Source organism: Neopsephotus bourkii, unplaced genomic scaffold, assembly GCF_033783945.1.
Source record: "Neopsephotus bourkii isolate Nb327-2 ecotype Australia unplaced genomic scaffold, CSIRO-AGI_Nbou_v1 NB_450, whole genome shotgun sequence".
Lineage (NCBI taxonomy): Eukaryota > Metazoa > Chordata > Aves > Psittaciformes > Psittacidae > Neopsephotus > Neopsephotus bourkii.
Genome location: NW_026900952.1, coordinates 686,285 through 705,658, shown reverse-complemented (window position 1 = coordinate 705,658; position 19,374 = coordinate 686,285). Strand labels below are relative to the sequence as shown.

The following is a 19,374-nucleotide window of genomic DNA, read 5'->3' as shown; positions in this document are numbered from 1 at the left end:
TTCCACCAGCAGCTAGACAATTCAGTTGTGAAGTTCAAGCCACCATCTGGCTTCTGTGGGCTGCCAGATCTTCCTGAGGAACATAAGCAAGAAAAGGATATACTGAGAATATTAACAGTTTTTCTTTAATGTCAAGGCAAATTATGAATAGAACATTATGAGGCAGTTACAGATAATGAAAGGGATTTCTGCAGGATGTTGTGTACCCTGTGAGCTATGCTGTGCTAGAAAATAAAAGATCAGTATCCCTGAAATCTTTTCAGAGAAAGTAAAAATAACCCTGTTTTTAATGCACATGCATCGGTGTGTGCATAGGTACTTACTTAAATAAATAGAGTTGTTATATAAAGTAACATGGACTTTTTGCTTTCCTCTTGGTTTTATTACCTGGTATTCAGGGTTATACATGCGGCAGGTTCAACTGCTGCATCTGGCTAATGGAGTCCTGGAATGAGAGAACAGCTTAGTGCCCAGTTGCAGGAGTTCAAGTAACTCCACATAGGAGCATGAGACAAGGGCCCAAAAACTGTGGCATGCATATAAAGTGGTGCTGGCAGGGGTTGTCCTGGCTATACAGCTCATTAGAGGCATCAGAGAAGGGACCAGATTCACCAAGTTAGTATGCCCAGCTGTAGGGACTTTTGAACAGTGTAATCATCAGTGTATCATAGCTAACTTTGCTACTTAGTATCTCCAAATAATGCTCCTGATTAGTGTAGAAAAACTTTAATAGAAAAGTCAGAAGACAGAGAGAAGACCAGCTATAAAGGTAAGCTGATGAGTTTCTGCTAACAGAACTGTCATTTCACTGTAACACATTAAATCACACACACAAGCACTTACTGTAGTGCACTCTACAGAATATATCCTATAGCTGTATTTATTTTTATTTTCTCCTTGTGAGTACAAATGTTTTCTGTGAAATGGTAGGACACTGAGAGAAAAAAAAACAAACAAACCCAAACTGCAGTTTATATGGAAAGTGAAACAAATCTATTGAGCAACTCCATTATGATCTTGTTCTGTAAGTTTGTGTTCTTCCTGAGTCTGTATCACAAATGACATTGAAAGAGAGCAGTGCTGGTTCATTTTGTTTTTATTAATTACAGTGGAATTTACATTTGAGGACCAAGAAGCATAGGATTTCTCTTAATATTAAGGTGCCAAGTCAGTCATATTTTTGCAAGGGAAGGAGTTGAAAGACTGAACTCCCTGGCCATGGTATCTTGTTTCACTTTATTAGTCTTGCCAGATGCAGTTCTTCAGGTGGCTGTGGACCCAGTCAGCAGTCCAGTAAGAAAGGTGTAAAGTCAGTGGTTTAATATGTTCTCAATCTTCCCAATGGAATAGTAGTGAATAAAATCCTAAATTGCCTTTATCTGGCTCCATGCTGTACAGCAGACATAATCCAGCAATATCCTCATTCTGTGATGCATCACAGTCCAGCTTTTATTAGCACAATGGGATTTCAGGTGATCTTTTCCTGAATATCCATGATAGCAGAAGTAATTACCATTGCAGAGTATCCTCCTTCTGTTACTGTCTGCCTCCCAGCAGGTTACAACATAAGTATAAAAGGAGAGAATGCATATGAATACAAATGCATAAGGAATTAGAAGATAAAAGTTCAAAAGGAAAGTATTTCTATTAGTCAACAAGTAAACACAGGAGCAGTCTAACAGTTAGGTTTAGATGGAGGGAACTTCCAGACAACTTTCTACAATTTTTATATAAATAAGTTTTGAGGTTCCAAATTTTTCCATGATCCAGGTATGATTTACTAGCTCTGTCAATACTACATATTAAAATTTCACAAGTCTTTAACTAGACAAAAGCATTACAAATCACTTCTGAAGCTACATGGGAAGGTTTGCAGCATCTTGCTTATTCTGGATCATTTTCCTGCAGTTAATGGCCTGCTCTTGAGCATGCAGACAGTAACTCTGTGAATCCATATATAGATCAAGGCCTGGGAAGCACAGTAAAGTGCAAAGAACAAGAAAAAACAAAAGACAGTAAAAGTCGCAGGGGTAAAGGGGTTTTGGAAATGCCCAGGACTGAGAATCTAAACTTGCCCAGATCAACATGTTGCCATTTAGAATGCTATAAAATGAATTTAAAAGGCAAGTACATCCCACTGGACATACTGTAAGCCCAGGTAAAGCTGACAATAAAAGCTAGAGAAACAGCCAAGGAAAATTAGATCTAGGTTATCCATTAAACAATATTCATTTTATTGTATTTATTATAAAGTACATTACCTAAGCATTTTAACATAAATAAGTTCTACCAATAGTTGGTGGAATACTACAGAGAACTAAACAAGAAAACATTTTATCTACCCCAATGCAAGATGTATGTAGATTTCTTCCAGGAAGGGCCACAAGCAATATTATAGTGTTACTGGTTGATTTTGGCATAGCTATAGCAACAGCCATATGGGAGGCATGTGGAGCTGCACATGGCGAAGTCGTGGCAAACTACCAGGATCTCATTTGATGTGGCTACTCTCCAAGAGTTCTGACTTAGATCAACTAAAACCATTAACTTTCAAAATATAATCAGTGTGATCATTTTTTTTTTTAATAACAAATGGAAAAAAAAAACCAACTATGATTGTTTGTACACTGAAACAAGGTATGTAAGGAGAGAAACTCATAAGCTGGGTCTTGTTTATATTCTTGGACTATTATGATATTAGGACTATTGCTTAGAATATTTGGTAGGAATAACAGCAAAATGTGTGTCAGAAGATAAACTTAGAAAACATAGAGGAAGAATTTGACTGAAAATGTGATGACTTAAATAGGAATTTGATGTTCTGGGCAGAGGCAAAATCTGCAAAAGTCATGCTGTCCATGGAATAACTGCATTCCTATTTACAGCTTGCTTCATCAGTCAAAATATACAGAATCAGAGAATTGTTAGGGTTGGAAGGGTCCTCTGGAGATCATCTTGTCCAACCCCCTGCCAAGGCAGGGCTCCTAGAGTAGGTTACACAGGAAACACACCCAGGCAGGTTTTGAATGTCTCCAGAGACAGAGAATCCACAACCTCCCTGGGTAACCTCTTCTAGTGCTCTATCATCTTCAATGTAAAGAACTTCTTCCCCATGTTGAGGGGGAACCTCTTTTATTTTACGGACATTGCTCCTTGTCCTGTTGTTGGGCACCAACAAAGAGAGTCTGGCACCATCTTCTTAGCACCCACCTTTGAGATATTTACATGCATTCATGAGATCCCCTCAGAGTCTTCTCTAAACTAAACAGGCCCTGCTTCCACATTGTCTCCTCATAAGAAACACACTCCAGGCCCCGGTCATCTTTGTGGCCCTCTGCTGGACTGTTTCCTTGTCTGTCTCGTGCTGAGGAGTCCGGCACTGGACAGAGTACCCCAGATACGGCTTCCCTATGGCTGAGTAGAGGGGGAGGATCACCTTGCTTGACGTGCTGGCCACACTCCTCCAGATGCACCCCAGGATACTATTGGCTGCTGGCTCAGCCAATTTATTATCTACCAATATTCCCAGGTCTCAGCTGAACTGCTCTCTAGTAGGTCAGTCCCCAGCCTATACTACTGGTACTTGGGTTCTTCCTTCCCACATGCCGTACCCTACACATGCCCTTAATGAACCTCATTAGTTTTCTCTTTGCTCAGTTCTCCAGCCTAACAGGGTCCTGCTGGATGGCAGCACAGCTTCAGGTGTATCAGCCTGGTTTTTTTAAAAAAGGCCAGGTCTTTATCATCAGCAAACTTGCTGAGGGTATGCTCTGGCCCTTCATCCAGGTCACTGATAAGTTGAGTAAGACTAGATCCAGTATTGATCCTTGGAGAGCACCACTGGCTACAGGCCTGCAACTGGATTGTACTCTACTGATCGTGACCCTCTGAGCTTTGTCATGCAGCCACTTTTTGATCCACCTCACTGTCCATTTATTTAACCCATATTTCCTAAGCTTACCTACAAGGATGTTATGGGAGACAGTGTCAAAAGGCTTGCTGATGTCGAGGTAACATCCACTGCTCTCCCCTCATCGATCCATCCCATGTCATCATAGAAGGTTATCAGATTTGTCAAGCATGAATTGTGTATCTTTCTGCTGCTATTCTGTGCTTTCTTATAACAAAGTCTTGTTCCTTTATAATGCTTCTGTAAGTGAATTAGTAGAATGATGACAGCAGGATTCCTACAACAGCAAAGCAGAATACAAACCTCTGTGCTACACCTATACCGCACAGGCTCCACACAGTCACACCTGGGAGCCAAATACTAGCTTGAGCATGATGAGAAAATCTGTGCTTTCTCATGTAATAGAAACATTATTGTGTTCTCAGTTGTACCTATTTACTTTCTTGGTTGGAACAAATGTGTATTGCTACCTTTTAATATGACTTATTATACTCTTCAACAGAACTGAGAACCTAAATCAATCACAGCTCTAAGTATCTGATCTGCTTTAGTGGTTTTCCTTTAGGTGTCAACTTTCATGTTCACCATGTTATAAATCATTGATTTGAGTAACAGCCATTATAACTTGCAAACATTTATAATCCCACTATTTTTAATTTAGTGATATTTCATTTTTTATTCAAAGATGTCATCCCTGTGCTAAATCAAATCAGTATGTCACTAGTTTGCAGTTTAGCAGCCATTGCAGGTATCTTTAACCAGTGAGGCTTCCAGCAGAGCACAGAAGCTCACCATGGTAAAACCAGGCCTTAAAAAAGGTGACATCTACAAGAATAAGAAAAGTGCCACATCACCCATGCTTAGAACAGAGGATTGGGCTCGTCCAGGTGGGTCATTTCACAAAAGCAGTGGCATGAAGAGACATTGAGCATCTGATGGCACCATGGATTTTTAAGCTATTCATTTGAAACTGCAAGCAATTGAATGTATGACAAGTAAAATCAATTTCTGTTCTGAGACACTTGTTCAGACTTTAACCACTGTTTACCAGCTTTTGAGAGGGCTTTTCATAAGATGATTATTTAGAAACACTCATATTTTACCTTTTTTTTTGGTGTGTTTTCCTTCTTTTGTGACTTTTGAAAAAAATATATTCTCTTTAGTTGATTCAAGCAGTTGAATCCTCAGATAGCTTTTAAAAGACAATAGATGTTAAAGTTACTATATCACAGCTATGGTCATTGTGACATGTTACTCTTACTGTACTTGTTTCAAGATAATGCAAGGAGCAGGGGAGAACTAGGAGGAGAATTGGAAACTTGCATAGACAGATCTCCTTCTCTGGATGGAGATAATGGTACCAGCCTTTCCAGTCAGCTGGATATTCTAGCATCCACAGTTCTATTGGCAGAAACATAAATAAGCACTCCCTAATTGTCTCCAGACAAAAGGGGATATAACTAAAAATATTATTTGATAAGTTAAGTAATTTGGCTTCTTTCTTCTTAGCAGGATAAGGAATATTCTCTCTAGCAGAGTAAAGAACGGTCTCTGCAGCAGAGCTGGGGTATAGCAGTACACAACTCAGGCAGTGATTTATTTAGAAACAATGAACAATAATAATCAAGTTAGTCAACAGTCAAAACACTTGAAAAGTATTGCATTCCTAAATCAATCAGTCAGTCAATCAATCAATGAAATTCTGGTGACAGTGCTGCACACATAAAAAAACGGAGACAGTTCTAAAGCACTGTTTCTAAATGCTGGGTACTTCCATACAAGGTTTATTCAGACTGTTTGGTAATAGATACACAAATAAACCACTACCTTGTTTCTGTAAAGTTTCTTGCTTGTCCTGCTGAAAGATTGTAGGAAATTCTCCTGAAAAAAAAACTTTAATGGATCATAAGAAAATATAAAAGGTGATCTGCAACTCTATAGTGCTGTGTCAGCCACTGTAAGGATTATATGGATGTCTTTGATGAATCACAGCATCATAGAGTGGTTTGGGTTGGAAGAGACCTTAAACATCATCTAGTTCCACCCGCCAGCCACAGGCAGGGACACTTTCCACTAGACCAGGTTGCTCCAAGCCCCATCCAGCCTGGCCTTGAATACTGCCAGGGATGGAGCATCCACAGATTCTCTGGGCAATCTGTGCCAGTGCCTCACCACTCAAAGAATTATTTCCTCATAGCTAAATCTACCCTTCTCCAGTTTAAAGCCATTTCCCCTTGTCCTATCGTTACCTGCCTTTGTTAAAAGCCCCCCTCCAGCTTTCCCGTAGGCCTCTTTAGGTACTGGAAGCTGCTGAAAGGTCCTCTGGAGCCTTCTCTTCTCCAGGCTGAAGAAGACCATCTCTCTCAGGCTGTCTAGGTAAGAGAGGTGCTCCAGCCCTTTGATCATCTTGGACTTCCTCAGGACTGACTCCAACAGGTCCAAAACTAATAGAAACATTGTACCCAAATCTTTCACTGACTCTACTGCTTTGAAAATTGTACAAGAAACAAAAACTGTGGCGAATCATGCTCAGGAGCATGTAAATTCCACAAAATCTTATAGACAGATTATTTTAGCCCTTATCATAAGAATAGGGGCATTAAAATACCTATGTTGGGTACTACATGCCTTTTCAAGTTGGTGTGCCATCTAACAAACCAACCAACTTGACCTTTAAGGGCAATGAATTTTGAAACCTCACTGTCTGAAAACGGCACTGTCAAAGCCCAGCATCAGTAGCTCTGTCAGTGCAACATCTCACTGCATTTTTGGTGCAGTTTAAGAGCTTCTGCATTGAAAAGGCCGCGAGTACTTGTTAATGTTACAAGATGTGAAAACCAGAAACTTTCTCTCCTGTATTTCCCTGCAGAATAACTTTCTGTTTAATCCACTTGTGTGCTCTATAGAACCTATATATATACAGCATGTTTCCCATGCTAATTCTGTTAAGAATCAATATTGGATGTTTGTTCCTTTGCTTTAGGCCCTTCTTACGAGAATACCTGACTTATCTGTAATATTACACATGCCCAGCAAGGGATCAGTTAACTATTACTATATTGGGCAATACTGCAATTCACTTTGAATAGTACCTTCTGTTGCAATGAACCTCAGTGAATCACTGTGATTATTCATACAGGAATATGCAAAAGCAGAAGTATAAAAATCTGTTCTGTGTTCTCCTGATCATGCAGGGTCAGATTACATGCAGTTCTAATGTTTCAGCCTTGCTCTGGGAAAACTGCCTAAATTGACCTTTAGGAAGTTGGTTTTTTGGGAATATTCACTGCAAGTAAAAATCACATTTGACTCTCTGTTAAGGCCTGGGTTTTTAATGGGGTTTTTGTGAATTGCATCTCCAGACAGAGCAGGTACCCCTGCTCACAAAAGCATTTCTGCTAGCTATGATACTCAAATGACTCGTCCAGCATGTGTGAAGGTTACACATGCAGTACCCCTGTGCACAATTCTTCTCAATGGCATGGTAATTCTGTAATTCAGAGCACTTCTGAAAGGTTTACTTTCCATTTACATTTTGTTTTGCTTGGATAGGCTTCCAAATGCTTTTAAAAATTGTCTTTTTTAAAGAAATTATGATTAAAATTCCTCTACTGAAAATAATTAAGTGATAGCAATTTAGTAATTTTCAGTCTGGGAAATACCATTGCCAATTAAGATTTGTGTTTTCTTTACTAATATAAGTCAGCAGAGTAAAGAGACTGAAATAAGTGGTAACAGGTTCCCCAAATGAGTTATTTTACTAGTTTGTAATCCTACTACTAGCTAATATTTGTAAATATGTTCAGTAGGAAGCAGAAAAAGTTCTTGATTCTAATTAATTTTCTACAGCTATTGAAAGTAATGGATGATCAAAAACTACATTGCAAAAATACTTGTGGTTTTTATTTCAGCATCTGAATAATTAGATCAGGAGGAAGGGAAGGCAGTGAAGATGATCTAGCAATTAGAACCGTTCTCTCTGCCACGAGTAGCTTCATGCAAAGTGGGACTTAGGTTGCGAGGGCAGTTGAGTAGAACTGTATGACACATTAAAAATGGTGCAAAGAAGGTGAAGTGGAACAACTATTGCAAATTATAAGATTATTAACCAGTGGCCTAAACCCAAAAAAAAACAAAGCATTTTCTTCTATGACACAAGACTCTACCTAAATAAATCCTATATACCTAACGTTTTATAGTATAACTCAAAATTAGCCAAGTTCATCAGTCCATCAAGAGCTATTAAATATATTGGCTGAATTAAGGACTTCCAGGTAAGGATGCTGTAAACCGTTTATGTCTAAAAACTACAAGGATATGCCATGGAAACAACTACTCTGTAGTGTTTGTTTCTAGTATCCTTTTCCCAGGCATCCATTACGAGTCTGAGTTAGATAGACTGTTGGTCTAACTGAACGGAGCAGGGTAAATTTCTGCTTTCATGCACCCTATGCCATGTCTAGTCCTGCATACTGAAAGCACATTCTCCTAAGAAGGAGATAAATTGGTCAAAACTGACTTTGTCACTTTATATTTTACAGTTTCTTCTGCTGCTTTGTCTTGTTCATTAAGATGGACGTATTGTTCATCAAAGATCTGATCCAAATCCTTCTGAAGGAACATTTTTTTTTAAACTAAGTTGATTTAATTCCTTTGTTGAGATCTATTTATGAGATCTACAGAGTGTTAAATTTCCTTCTTGGGATCTGATCTGTTGAATCCAAATCGGCCATTACGTTCTCATAAGTAGAGTGTATATTTTAAAGTGCAACTTAGCAGGTCTGTAAAATAGAGGGTGTTTTCTCTTATGAAAATATTACAGTGCTACTGGGAAGTAGATACATAATTTTGTTTTGCCTATAAAAGTGCTATTTATCTAACCAAAATGTTCACAGCAAGAAAAATAAATATGCAATATGTGATATTTGCAAGATACACAGAGTTTTATTACATGTGATTACTGCAACTCTAATGCTAAAAAAAAAGGAACAATAAAAAAAGGGGGGAGGAGAAATCATTGTTGTAACAGTTTCTTTCAGAGATGACACAAGATCATCACGTGAACTTTTACAATAGGAAGCAAATTACTTCAGAGCTAAAAACACGTAAGCCCTGCAATATTTCTAAGTGTAAAGTACAACTTCTGGGCTTCTAACAATGTCAACCCATTTTATTTCATATGCCTCAGAAACCACAGTGTCAGGTGCCTCATCCTGTGGCTAAGAGAAGCTTGGCACTCAACTGCAGTTTTCTCCTATTTGCCTGCCTCTGTCAAAATGTTTAGAATCAAAACATTAGGAAGTTAGATTTAGCTGTGTTGCCATATTAAGATGCAAACTGAACAGCCTCATAAAAAATAAAGAAATACAAGCATACAGGGAGGTTGTGAAGCTACACTCAGAGAGATGGTTTAAATTCACAGTTTTCATATGCTTTCCACTGCCAAAGAAGACTAAAAAAAAAAAAAGATATAAAATCTGTACATCTCCAGATGTTTTGCCATCCCTACCACGAGCTACTACCATTCACCGTGAGACAGTAGTTGGCAGGAACAGCAAACCAAGCTGAGCTTTATTATGCTAGCTTTCAAAGGTGAATTTCCCCTCTCCGGAGCTTTTCGATCACTTTTGATCAGGTGAGACAGAAGAAGAGGCTGAGAATCTGTCTTCCCTGTTGTCTTGGTTGTTCTCCCTGTTCACAAATGTAGCTTTTAAAACATAAAACGTTCATTGTATATGTCTATGTCATTTTTATGCTACTAAAAGTGTGTTGATAGTGAAGCAGACTGAGAATTTAACTAGTTGCCACTATTTCCCAGTTCGATGAGATTTTGCATCACCAAATAAAGACAATGATAGCTATGAAACAAAGATTCCACCATCTCACTGTATTTTAGGACATTTCTCAAGGGTCTTGCTCACTTTGGTTTTTCTTTCTTCCCTTTTTTTGATAGACTACTTTCAAGCTCCCTCTAGTTCTGCAGTTTGTGCTCTCAGTCTTCTCTGTTCCTGTTTATTTGATCTTATCTCACTGCTTTGAAAAAGGCTGTATAAATGCTAGATAATGGCTCACCTAGCCAAAGAAAACTCTTGGTTCAGAGCTGTTCTATCCATTCTCTCATTAAACATGATCAGTGTAGATGGCACAGCAAGGGCTGCTCCACAGGTGTCAAGGCAGAATGACTCAGCTGCAGTAGATGACCCTTGCTTCTGAGAAAACAAGCAAAATTATAGAATCATAGAACACTTTGGGCTGCAAGGGACCTTAAAACTCATCTAGCTCAAACTCCCCTGCTCTGGGCAGACACCTTCCAGCAGACCAGGTTGCTCAGGGCCCCATCCAACCTGGCCTTGGACGCTTCCAGGGTTGGGACATCCACAACTTCTCTGGGCAACCTGTTCCAGTGCCTCACAACCCTCACGGGGAACAACTTCTTAGTATCTAATGTAAATCTACCTTATTTCAGTTTAAAGCCATCCCCCCTTGCCCTATCACTGCTTGATACTATAAAAAGTCCCTTGCGTACACTTGCTCTTATTAAAAGGCCGGGTTCACTATGCTTTTACGCAGCCCAGGGGCAGCTTGCCGCCGTTGCGAGCAGCAGTGACTCCAGGTTCCCAGTGGTCCGGAGGGTCCCACCACCGAGTAGATTACTGCCACCCCTCCGCAGGCGAGCCCAGCACCGGTAAGCGTTTGCAAGGAAGACGAAGTAAAGCTCCATTCCGCCTCCTGGCGGCCCTGGCTCCTGCCCGTTCCCCACAAGGCGGCAGCCGTTAGCCGGCACCTCAGACCTCCGCGCAGCGAAACCTTGAGGCTCGATGTCTGAGCTGTCAGACGGCATGGGGAAGGGAGACACCCCTTCACACCACCTCCCGGTACCAGGCCGCAGGGCGAGAACGCCCTCCCGGCCGCTCGCAGGGGGAAGGCAGCCGGCAGGGGTGGCGAGCGGCTGGCCGAGCGGCTCGATGGGGCCGGCCTGCGGGCGGGGCGGGGCCGCAGCTCGCTCGTGGCCTCGGAGATGGATTCTTGGCCGCTCGCGCAAGCCACCATCTTAGAGGGCGGGCAGTCCAGTCGGGGAGGGAAGGAAAGCAAAGCGAATCGGATCGGGTGGTGCCGTCGGAGGATGCAGCTCTGGGCCCCTTCGCGGCCTCAGGTACCTCTGCTGTCGCTGGGACGAGGCTGCGGTGAGCCCCAAGCGGCTGTGCGCGGCAGGAGGCGGGCTGAGGTTCTGCGGCTGCTGCTGTCGCAGTCGTGCCGTGCCTGTCAGCTGTCGCCGGGGGTGTCGCTGGCAAAAGGCCTCAATCTCCCCGGCCCACCGGGCTGATGGGGACGAAACCGGGCCCTGCCTCGCCTCGCATGGGAGGGGAACTTTGCCCCCTCACGTCTCTCACGGGCGGCCCGGGCCGAGCAGGGGAGTGCCGCGGCCGTGCGCCCGGGTGTGTGACCCTTTTCCCACCGGCCGTTCCCGGCGTCCAGCGGTGGTCGGAGGCGGCGTGTATCGCCCTCTCGCCTTCGGCTGACAGACCTCGGCCTCGTCCCACTCTCGTCTGTGTCAGCGGCGTTAGAGAAGCACTTTCCTTGCTTCAGGCGAGGGTGTCTGCCATACCCGGGGAAGGAGAACGTGTGTGGAGAGATCCCGGGTCACCGGGAGCGGGCAGGTGACGAGGTCTCAGTCTTGCCTTGCCTGAGGTGCGAGGAGGTTCGGGCTTCCCTTGCTTCTGCTGAGTCTCCTTCCCCCCCCCCCCCCCGCGGTCTCCTGTGTTTGTTACGTGCGAGCGCAGAACGGATACTCATTCTTCCTCTGAGATCTCCAGAGTTTGCGCTGTATCTCCTCAGGCATACACTTTTTTCTTGACTGTGTTAAAGAGATTTACTCATTTCCTTCTTTGTCCTGCTACTTTTGCGCCAAAGATATCTGTCGGCAAGAAGGAAGGAACGAAGAAGACCCATTCACTCTGAAAGCACTTACCTGAATGTGGTGCTTTTGCCTGTTTCTAACATGCCTGGAAGGCTCAGCTTTCAGCTGCAAGTGTAGTTTTAAAATCTGCTGTGCATACTCTTATCAGAGATCTGTGACTGTTTATCCTGTGACAAAGCATGATATATTTAGGTCTTGCACTACACAGGATTAGATGGGTAGCATGTGAAATGGATGTCACCTGTAATATTAACTGTATAGCTACAGCTGGCTAGGAGATTGTTCTGTGCATGGTAACACTTGAGGCCTCAGCTTGACATTAAGCTTTCTTTTCTAATGTTATTGAAAGAGGATAAGAAGGAAAGCACTGTCAGTTCCCCTTCCAAACGTCCACTTTGCCAACCTGAAACTAGTGTGTTTTTAACGCAATGTGGTCATAGGTGCTCATGTCCAGCAGGGTTCTAGTCATGCTGGGATGCTGTAGGAATGGATCTGAGAAGTATATGGTTAGATAGTGTGGTAGGTGGTAAAGACTCCCGAGTATGCAAAAGGTTAATATTTTGCATTACTGTTCTTTTTATAAGAAAATTTCGATGTAACTTTGATCAATTTTAAGTGCTGAACTTTAAACTTTTTCAAGTGTTCCTTGCCCCCCCTTGTGTCAGAAGAGTTTGGTAGTATGACCTACATTGTGCACTGCCAGATGGTTAAAACGTCTTGTTACATTAAGATGAATTCTTTAATTTTGATACCGAATTTTACATGGCTTTTTGTGCAAACTTAAGTCTTGTCTAACTTTCTGTTTAGCTAGAAATGGTGACCTCTACTTGTGGTACTCAGCACTGGCATGAAAAACTTGGTTTCAGTTTCTCTTTTTGAGTTAATTGCTTCACTATATTCTGCAGATTCTACAGGAAACTTTACTTGACTAAAGATTAGAGGGCTGTAGTGAATGCCATGTTGATAGGGTTTACCTTTCTATCTTTTCTGAAGATTATTGCATTTGCTGTTGTTGTTTGATGCCCCTCAAAAGGTGGGTGAAGGTCAGTTGTGTTAAAATTATGTTGCATATTGTACCTTTCCAGATTTAGGAGATGGGTGTAGAATGCCAGTTTACTTTCAGCTCTATTCCTGTTAGAATCAAAGCAGTGTCTCTGTTTATCTTATCTCAAAAGTAATCAAATAGAAAATGAAAATCACTTGATGACCATATACGTTAAGTGGAGGTGGGAGGGGTGGGGATGTATCAGGGAACTTGCATTGTTGGAGCAGCTGGTATAACTGGAAAAACTAAAAGCATTTCTTCTGCATGCAGACCTTATCTTGGTATGTTGTCTTTCAAATTGTATATGAAATAATCTTGAGTAAACACAGGGAAGAATTTCAAGTTCAGTTGCACCATGGTCTGTGACTGAGCTGCTATTCTGGGTCTGTTACTTATGTTACTATTTACTTTTTTTTTCTTTTTGTGGGGTATGTGTGTTCTTCATAGAACAGCTATAAGCAATACTCCTTTTTTGCAATGATTTGGCAGTTCTTTTACTTATAATGCTCTTTTTCCCTAATTGTCAATACAGTAAAAGCTATTTCATATTTTGCAAACTTACTATGATTTTTTTTTTCTCTTTTGGGATGGGACTTTGAATATGAAAAAAGTTATAATCTGCACAAAGAAACATTTAGTGCTGTAGAAATAAGGTTGCATGTTAAGTATCAGTGGTGGTGTTACACACCCTGTCCTAGGAAGTCGCTTAGTGGATGTTTAGAACAGTAGAGTTGGACAGCCTGTTGGCTTCAGGGTTATCAGCTAAGTGAACATATATTGTAGATTACACAGTAAGACCATTTAAATTTTTGTATGTATATCATAAGTTAAAATGGTGACTCAGCTTAAGTGATCTAAGATACAGTAATATTTTAAAAACAATACAGTGTTATGACAAGGGAAGTTAAATATTTTTTTTTCTTTTTGCAGAAGGTCTTGATGTAAGTGGCTGAAAAATGGTTCTGCAAGATGCCAGCATCAACTTTAACGTTGTTAAAATGGTAAATAGAATATTTAAAAATATCTTCATTCCATTTGCTGAAAAAAAAATAATTAAGAAATGTTCTTAAAATGAATATTCCTTCAAATGACAAATTTCAACTGGTATTTTAAAATTGTACCATGTGGAAGGCATATTTATTTCCTAATAATGGAAATGAACGGCAGGCATGCTGAATTTTCTACTGTATTGAACAGAGTAGAATATTGTAGTTACTTTAAAGCTTTTCTGTTTCAGCTTATGTGTCTTCTGGTGGCTTAAATTTATTGTAACTCTGTGAACTTGATGAATTAAATGTTTTTTAAAGGTAAAGCCATGTTCTTGGAAGTGTCTTGTTTCAGGTAATTTTTTATCCTTATCCTGAAGTGGGTTAATTCTTGGTAATAAGTTTTGAACTGGGTTCTGTGTAACCAACTTCAGTTAGGACTACAGCCCACAGCAGATCTTGCATGCTGATAGAGGGTAATATGTATGTATTACATAATGACTGAATTTAGGTACAAGTTCTGTACCTTGTTACGTGAGTGTAGGTAATATAGATTAAGTATGGGTCAAAAGTAAGCGACTGAATAGTTTCTTTCTCTTAGTAATATTTGGTTTAGTGTGCATGGAAGGAAGAGTTTTTAAGCACCTTTATTGGTTTCTGTTTATTTTTATTATTTTTATATTCAGTTCTTTTATGTGCATGAACTAGGCATGCACACACTGTTAGAGCTTTGTATGGATAAAAGTCTTCTGGTTTAAATTTTGGTTGAGATACTGATCTTAATCTTTAATTAGGTGGGTAGCGTAAGAAAAATGACCAGCAGCTACTTTTTGTATGGGAGGGCACTGAACTAAACAGATATTCAGGATCTACAGCAAGCATAGGCTTGGTGGTACAGAAGGTGGATAACCACATGCCTGTGTCTTAAAACTACATCTTCATTTTTATTTATTTATTTGTTTAAACCAGCTATGCTTATTTGGTAAACTATGTGGTAAAGGGCTTGGACCTGCTGGATGCTAAGCAGTGTGTAAATCTTGAATTCAGTGGGAGCTGAATCATAGGCTTGTGTGGTCCATCTTTATAGTCTTCCTCGTTATCTTATTTGCAGTAGGTGAAAAGCATGAATGTAACTTTTGCTTCCTATTGTAAGCTTTCCACCATGCTTCACACGTAATCAAAGGCAAAATTTAGGGTAAGCATTTAGTTTTGCCCTCAACTGCTACCTCTGTTCTGCATATTGATTTGTGACTCGTTAATACAGGGTATGACTCCTGTTGATACAGGATAACCCTAAGCCAGAGTTCAGCAAGGTTTCACATGAACAGTAAAACAAAACAAAGCAAAAGAAAACAAACCAGACAAACAAAACAAACAAAAAACAACAAACCAGCACTTCCAGACAGTAAAACTTACAGCTTTAGTATTCCTGGTTGCCAGGTGAAGTTTCGTGGTGCCTTCTCTTGGAGTATCATATGCTTGCCAGCATTTGGATTTGCAAATCATTGCAGATTATATGGCCTTCTGACTGGTGTAGTGTAACACTTTTTTCCTGAAGTTTCTTATATATAATGTTGCTTTCCCTACATAACAAATTTAAAGGTGATTTTATTGAATGTCTTTATAGGATCTGGGTTAAAAAAAAATGTTTTAGGTGAGCTTTTTTTGCGGGTTTGTTTGATTGTTTTGCTATGGTTATAATACTGTATTGAATTAAGGAAAGATACTGGGTTTCCACAAGAAGTAACATGGAGCTGTCTTATCTTTGTAGATCATTTTAACGATAATTTTAAAGCCAAAAAGCCTATATGCTCTTCCGCTACCTTCATAATTCTAATGTTAAAATTCTTTGCTTAGGAATGTTGGCTTAAGAAATAGGGCCTTTCTGTGCATAGTTTTAAAAAAATTAGACGTTAACATTATCAGTTTCTTGTTTCTCATGTGAACTTCTTATTTCAATGAATAAAGAGGGGATCATATTCATTGAAATATCAAAAATAGTAAATGATCCCATTCTCTTGCAGTTCAGTGCTGTCCTGCTAGCATTTTTTATGTGGCCCAGTTTTTAAGGTTATGTATCTGTTTGTCCCGAGCATTTAGGACTTGAACTGCAGCAGGCACTTGTGCAGCTTGAAATTGTAGAAGATACCTTGCAAGGATAAGTGTATCACAGACACATGCACACCATTTTTCAAGCTTTGCCTGTTTTTCTTTTTTTCTTTTTAGGAGACTATCTTCACTTTGACGTGATGTGTGAAGTCTGTTAGCATTTTTTGTTTGGTTTTCTTTTTTTTTTTTACAGTTATTGTGGAAGGTATGTATTAAGAAAAGTAAATCTTGTTCTTTCTGTGTTCATTTTAGTCGGAGCATATTGCCATCAATACAGAAGCCAAATAAGAGATATGTGGAATTGTATTTCATTACAGATTCATAAATACTGATATTTTGTCAATGAGTGGGGATAATGTGTCTGTCTAAAAACTTCTCAAAGTAGTAGTTTCTATCTGTCTTTATGTTCTGTGTGAAGTTTTACGTTTGAATTCTGTCCTAAAACTTAGCATATAATTTCCAACAGGATTTTGTTTTTTCTGCTGAACATTGTAGTCATTTTAGTGTTGCCGATTAAGTACCTTTTTTTAAGTTGACTACTAGCTTCAGGATGCATCGTGCTGCATGAAGACCAAATTTGTAGTCACCGTTTCTTGTTAAGCCTTTTTACTTGTTATGGAAGAACCAAACAGAGGGCTATATTAAGCACACAGAAATGTTAAACAGACACTTTGTACTCAGATGAGAAAGTAATAGCTGCTATTACTGTAGTATATAAAGACTACAAGACATAAGTATGGGCTCTTTAGAATTTTAAAATTTACTTATAGGTAGAAAAGAAATGGTGCAACATGTATTTACACTCTGAATAACTTTATATGTAACTTCTTATTTAAGAAGTATTAGATTTTCTGTCATCCTGCTAAGGAAAGGGATTTGTATGAGCCTAATGTAAGCAAGTTCAGTACAGTATTAAGCAACTGTGCGTGACCTCTAAGCACAGTGTATATGTGCTATATACTTTGAAGTAGTTTGTGGTGAGAACAGAATGCTAGGAATGCAAGCATCTGATGCAGAGACATCAAGTTCATCAGGCTTCAGTGATTCCTTCCTGTCTCCAGCTACCTCTCCCCCTCCTACCTGTAGCATGTGACTGTTAAAAGGCTGGAGTGATTTCCATTTCTGGTATGCCTTACCACTGTTAATGTCTTGTGCTGTAGCCTGACAAGGAATAAGATTTCTTCTTTCTAGCTCATTTGGAGCTCTTTATGCCCAGCTCCCATTTTTGATGCATTTATTCAAAGACATGAGCAATTTGTAGCCTATGTATAATATAACGGCTTGTAGGCTATTAGTCATAATAACGTGAAGGCAAAGTTTGTAGAGTGTAATATGTAGTATCTACTAGACCAATTCATAAAAAATGAAAAAACCTTTATAAGCTTTCAAGCATGAAAACCTTTTTTTTGGCTTACTCAAGTTTAACATAAAATCCCTATTTATTCTCTCTTTGAGAACAAATGTTTTCTCCTTTATTCCATATCAAATAAAAGCTGCAATACCTTGCTGAGTCTTTCATACCTTTGCCCCTCCCTGCTTACAGACTTAAGCTTTCTTTTGTCAATCCCACCATTTTATCAGAAAAGAGTAATTATCCAGAACTGATGCCCACACATGGAATATATCAGCATAGATCTAGTGGTATAATGATATTGCAGGAACTCTGCCTGTTGATTTTTTGTTTAGAAAGAAGCCCTTTGAGAAATGGAGGAAAAAAGCTCAAAATTTGAAAGTGGCAGAGTGTGTATTGCAAAGGAGGGGCATGAGTCAAGGCTGGAAACAGTGTAGTGATCTCAAATGCACTTGTGCATGTGTGGGCATTTAAGTCATTAATCTGAAGAATAGGCTAGTCTGGGGAAAAGAAATGTAGCTTCTTTACTGAAGACATTGTGGCACTGTGATAAATAATTTGTAAATGATGAAAAGACAGTATAAGTTGACATATGGAAAAAACAGTGTAATTTAAATTCACTGAACTTTATTAGTAAAGCAGATCACTTATTTACTGTGAGAGTCAGGAGCTGCTCTGTAAAGATGAATTGAATTAAATTGGTTTACTTTTAAATCCTATTTGGATTATTTTTTTTTTTTTTCCTTCTTAAATCACTTTATTGTTTGAAAGATCATAATTTACCCAAATGGGTTGCTGTGTCTTTGGAAATGTTTGTTGAATGCTTAACTTTAAACATGTTTCTGACTACCTTTAGTAGAATTGTATTTGACATAATACATCAAACTAATTTCTAGTCAGCTTAGAGTATCAGAATTTGCCAAAATATAGTGGTCTCAAATAGTGTAGAGTTTGTAGCATAGAAATGACAAAAAGGTATTGAATGTTTTACCTACCTTTACTTCCTTCTGATGAGATTTACTTTCTGATTGCCTCTAATGTCTCTGAAAATGTCATGCCAGGTCTGTGAAAGATCTGCTTTTTAAGAAATATGAATGTGTTTCCTGGCATAGTGGATCTGTTTCATATCTGTGAAACATAGCCCTCCCCCTGCTGTTTTGGGGCTGTTTTGGAGTTTCTTGGGTGGGTTTGTTGTTTTGGGTTTTTTTTTCAGTCACTGTTTGTGATCTTCTGGGGTTTATTCCTTTATCAATCTTGAATAGGTTACAAATGGTGTGGGTTTTTATCATGAATCGAATGAGCTCCCAGAGCAGTTCATCCACTCAACGTAGGCGAATGGCTCTAGGAATTGTCATTCTTCTCCTTGTTGACGTGATATGGGTTGCCTCTTCAGAACTTACTTCTGTAAGTATTGTTCCATGCACCTTAAAAGGAAAATAAAAGCCTATTTAAGAAAAAGATGCAACAGAAACATGATCAGTCAGTCAGTGTTTCTAGTATAATGTTTAATTACTTCTTCAGTATCAGGAACATGATACCCTTTGGGTTAGTGAACTAAGCTGCATTCACTAAAAGGTACAGACAAGCTCAACTCTGTGCCTGTTGCTTTCAAGGTAGAAGGAGTTACTGATGATTTTAAAATTAAACAGCATAAACTTATAACTGTGGAATTAGGGATTTCATTTTGTTTATTACCTGTTTGATTAAAATAATGCCCATATGTTTCTCAAGAGATAGTAAAAGATCTGTAATACTGCAGGGTAGGTGGCGTGATAGATTATAGTTCAGAACATAACAGAAGTCTAGGACTAAAGGACTCTGATCACGGAGTTTAAACCCTATAATTGTAGACAAGTTTGTCATGACCTAGTTCATATATTCTGCCTTGAAATTAATCTGGTATTTACTTCATGTTGAGTTTTAGGACTTGGAGCTTTAGCAGTGGAAAACAGGTTTTTAATAAACTATTGCAAATTTGGATTTCTGAATGGTCATTAAGTTTTTATGTTCTATAACAGTTTTTAAGCTAAGCATATAAAAATGTTTGCTCTTAAC

At 39.4% G+C, this 19,374-nt stretch overlaps 1 protein-coding gene across 5 annotated transcripts in view; it reads left to right on the top strand.

The window, feature by feature from the left end:
* The first annotated feature begins 10,780 nt into the window (after positions 1 to 10,780).
* Positions 10,781 to 19,374, top strand: part of SLC35F5 (solute carrier family 35 member F5) — a 28,949-nt gene continuing 20,355 nt past the window's right edge. The window contains exons 1-4 of one of the 5 annotated variants that reach the window (XM_061349589.1): positions 10,997 to 11,063; positions 13,804 to 13,874; positions 16,086 to 16,173; positions 18,582 to 18,723. In XM_061349589.1, coding sequence (XP_061205573.1) covers positions 18,589 to 18,723 — 135 coding nt within the window. In that variant the 5' untranslated portion in view covers positions 10,997 to 11,063; positions 13,804 to 13,874; positions 16,086 to 16,173; positions 18,582 to 18,588. Of the gene's footprint in view, positions 11,064 to 13,803; positions 13,875 to 16,085; positions 16,174 to 18,581; positions 18,724 to 19,374 lie in introns of all 5 variants that reach the window. The other 4 variants (XR_009724910.1, XR_009724909.1, XM_061349590.1 and 1 more) reach the window with 4 other exon arrangements.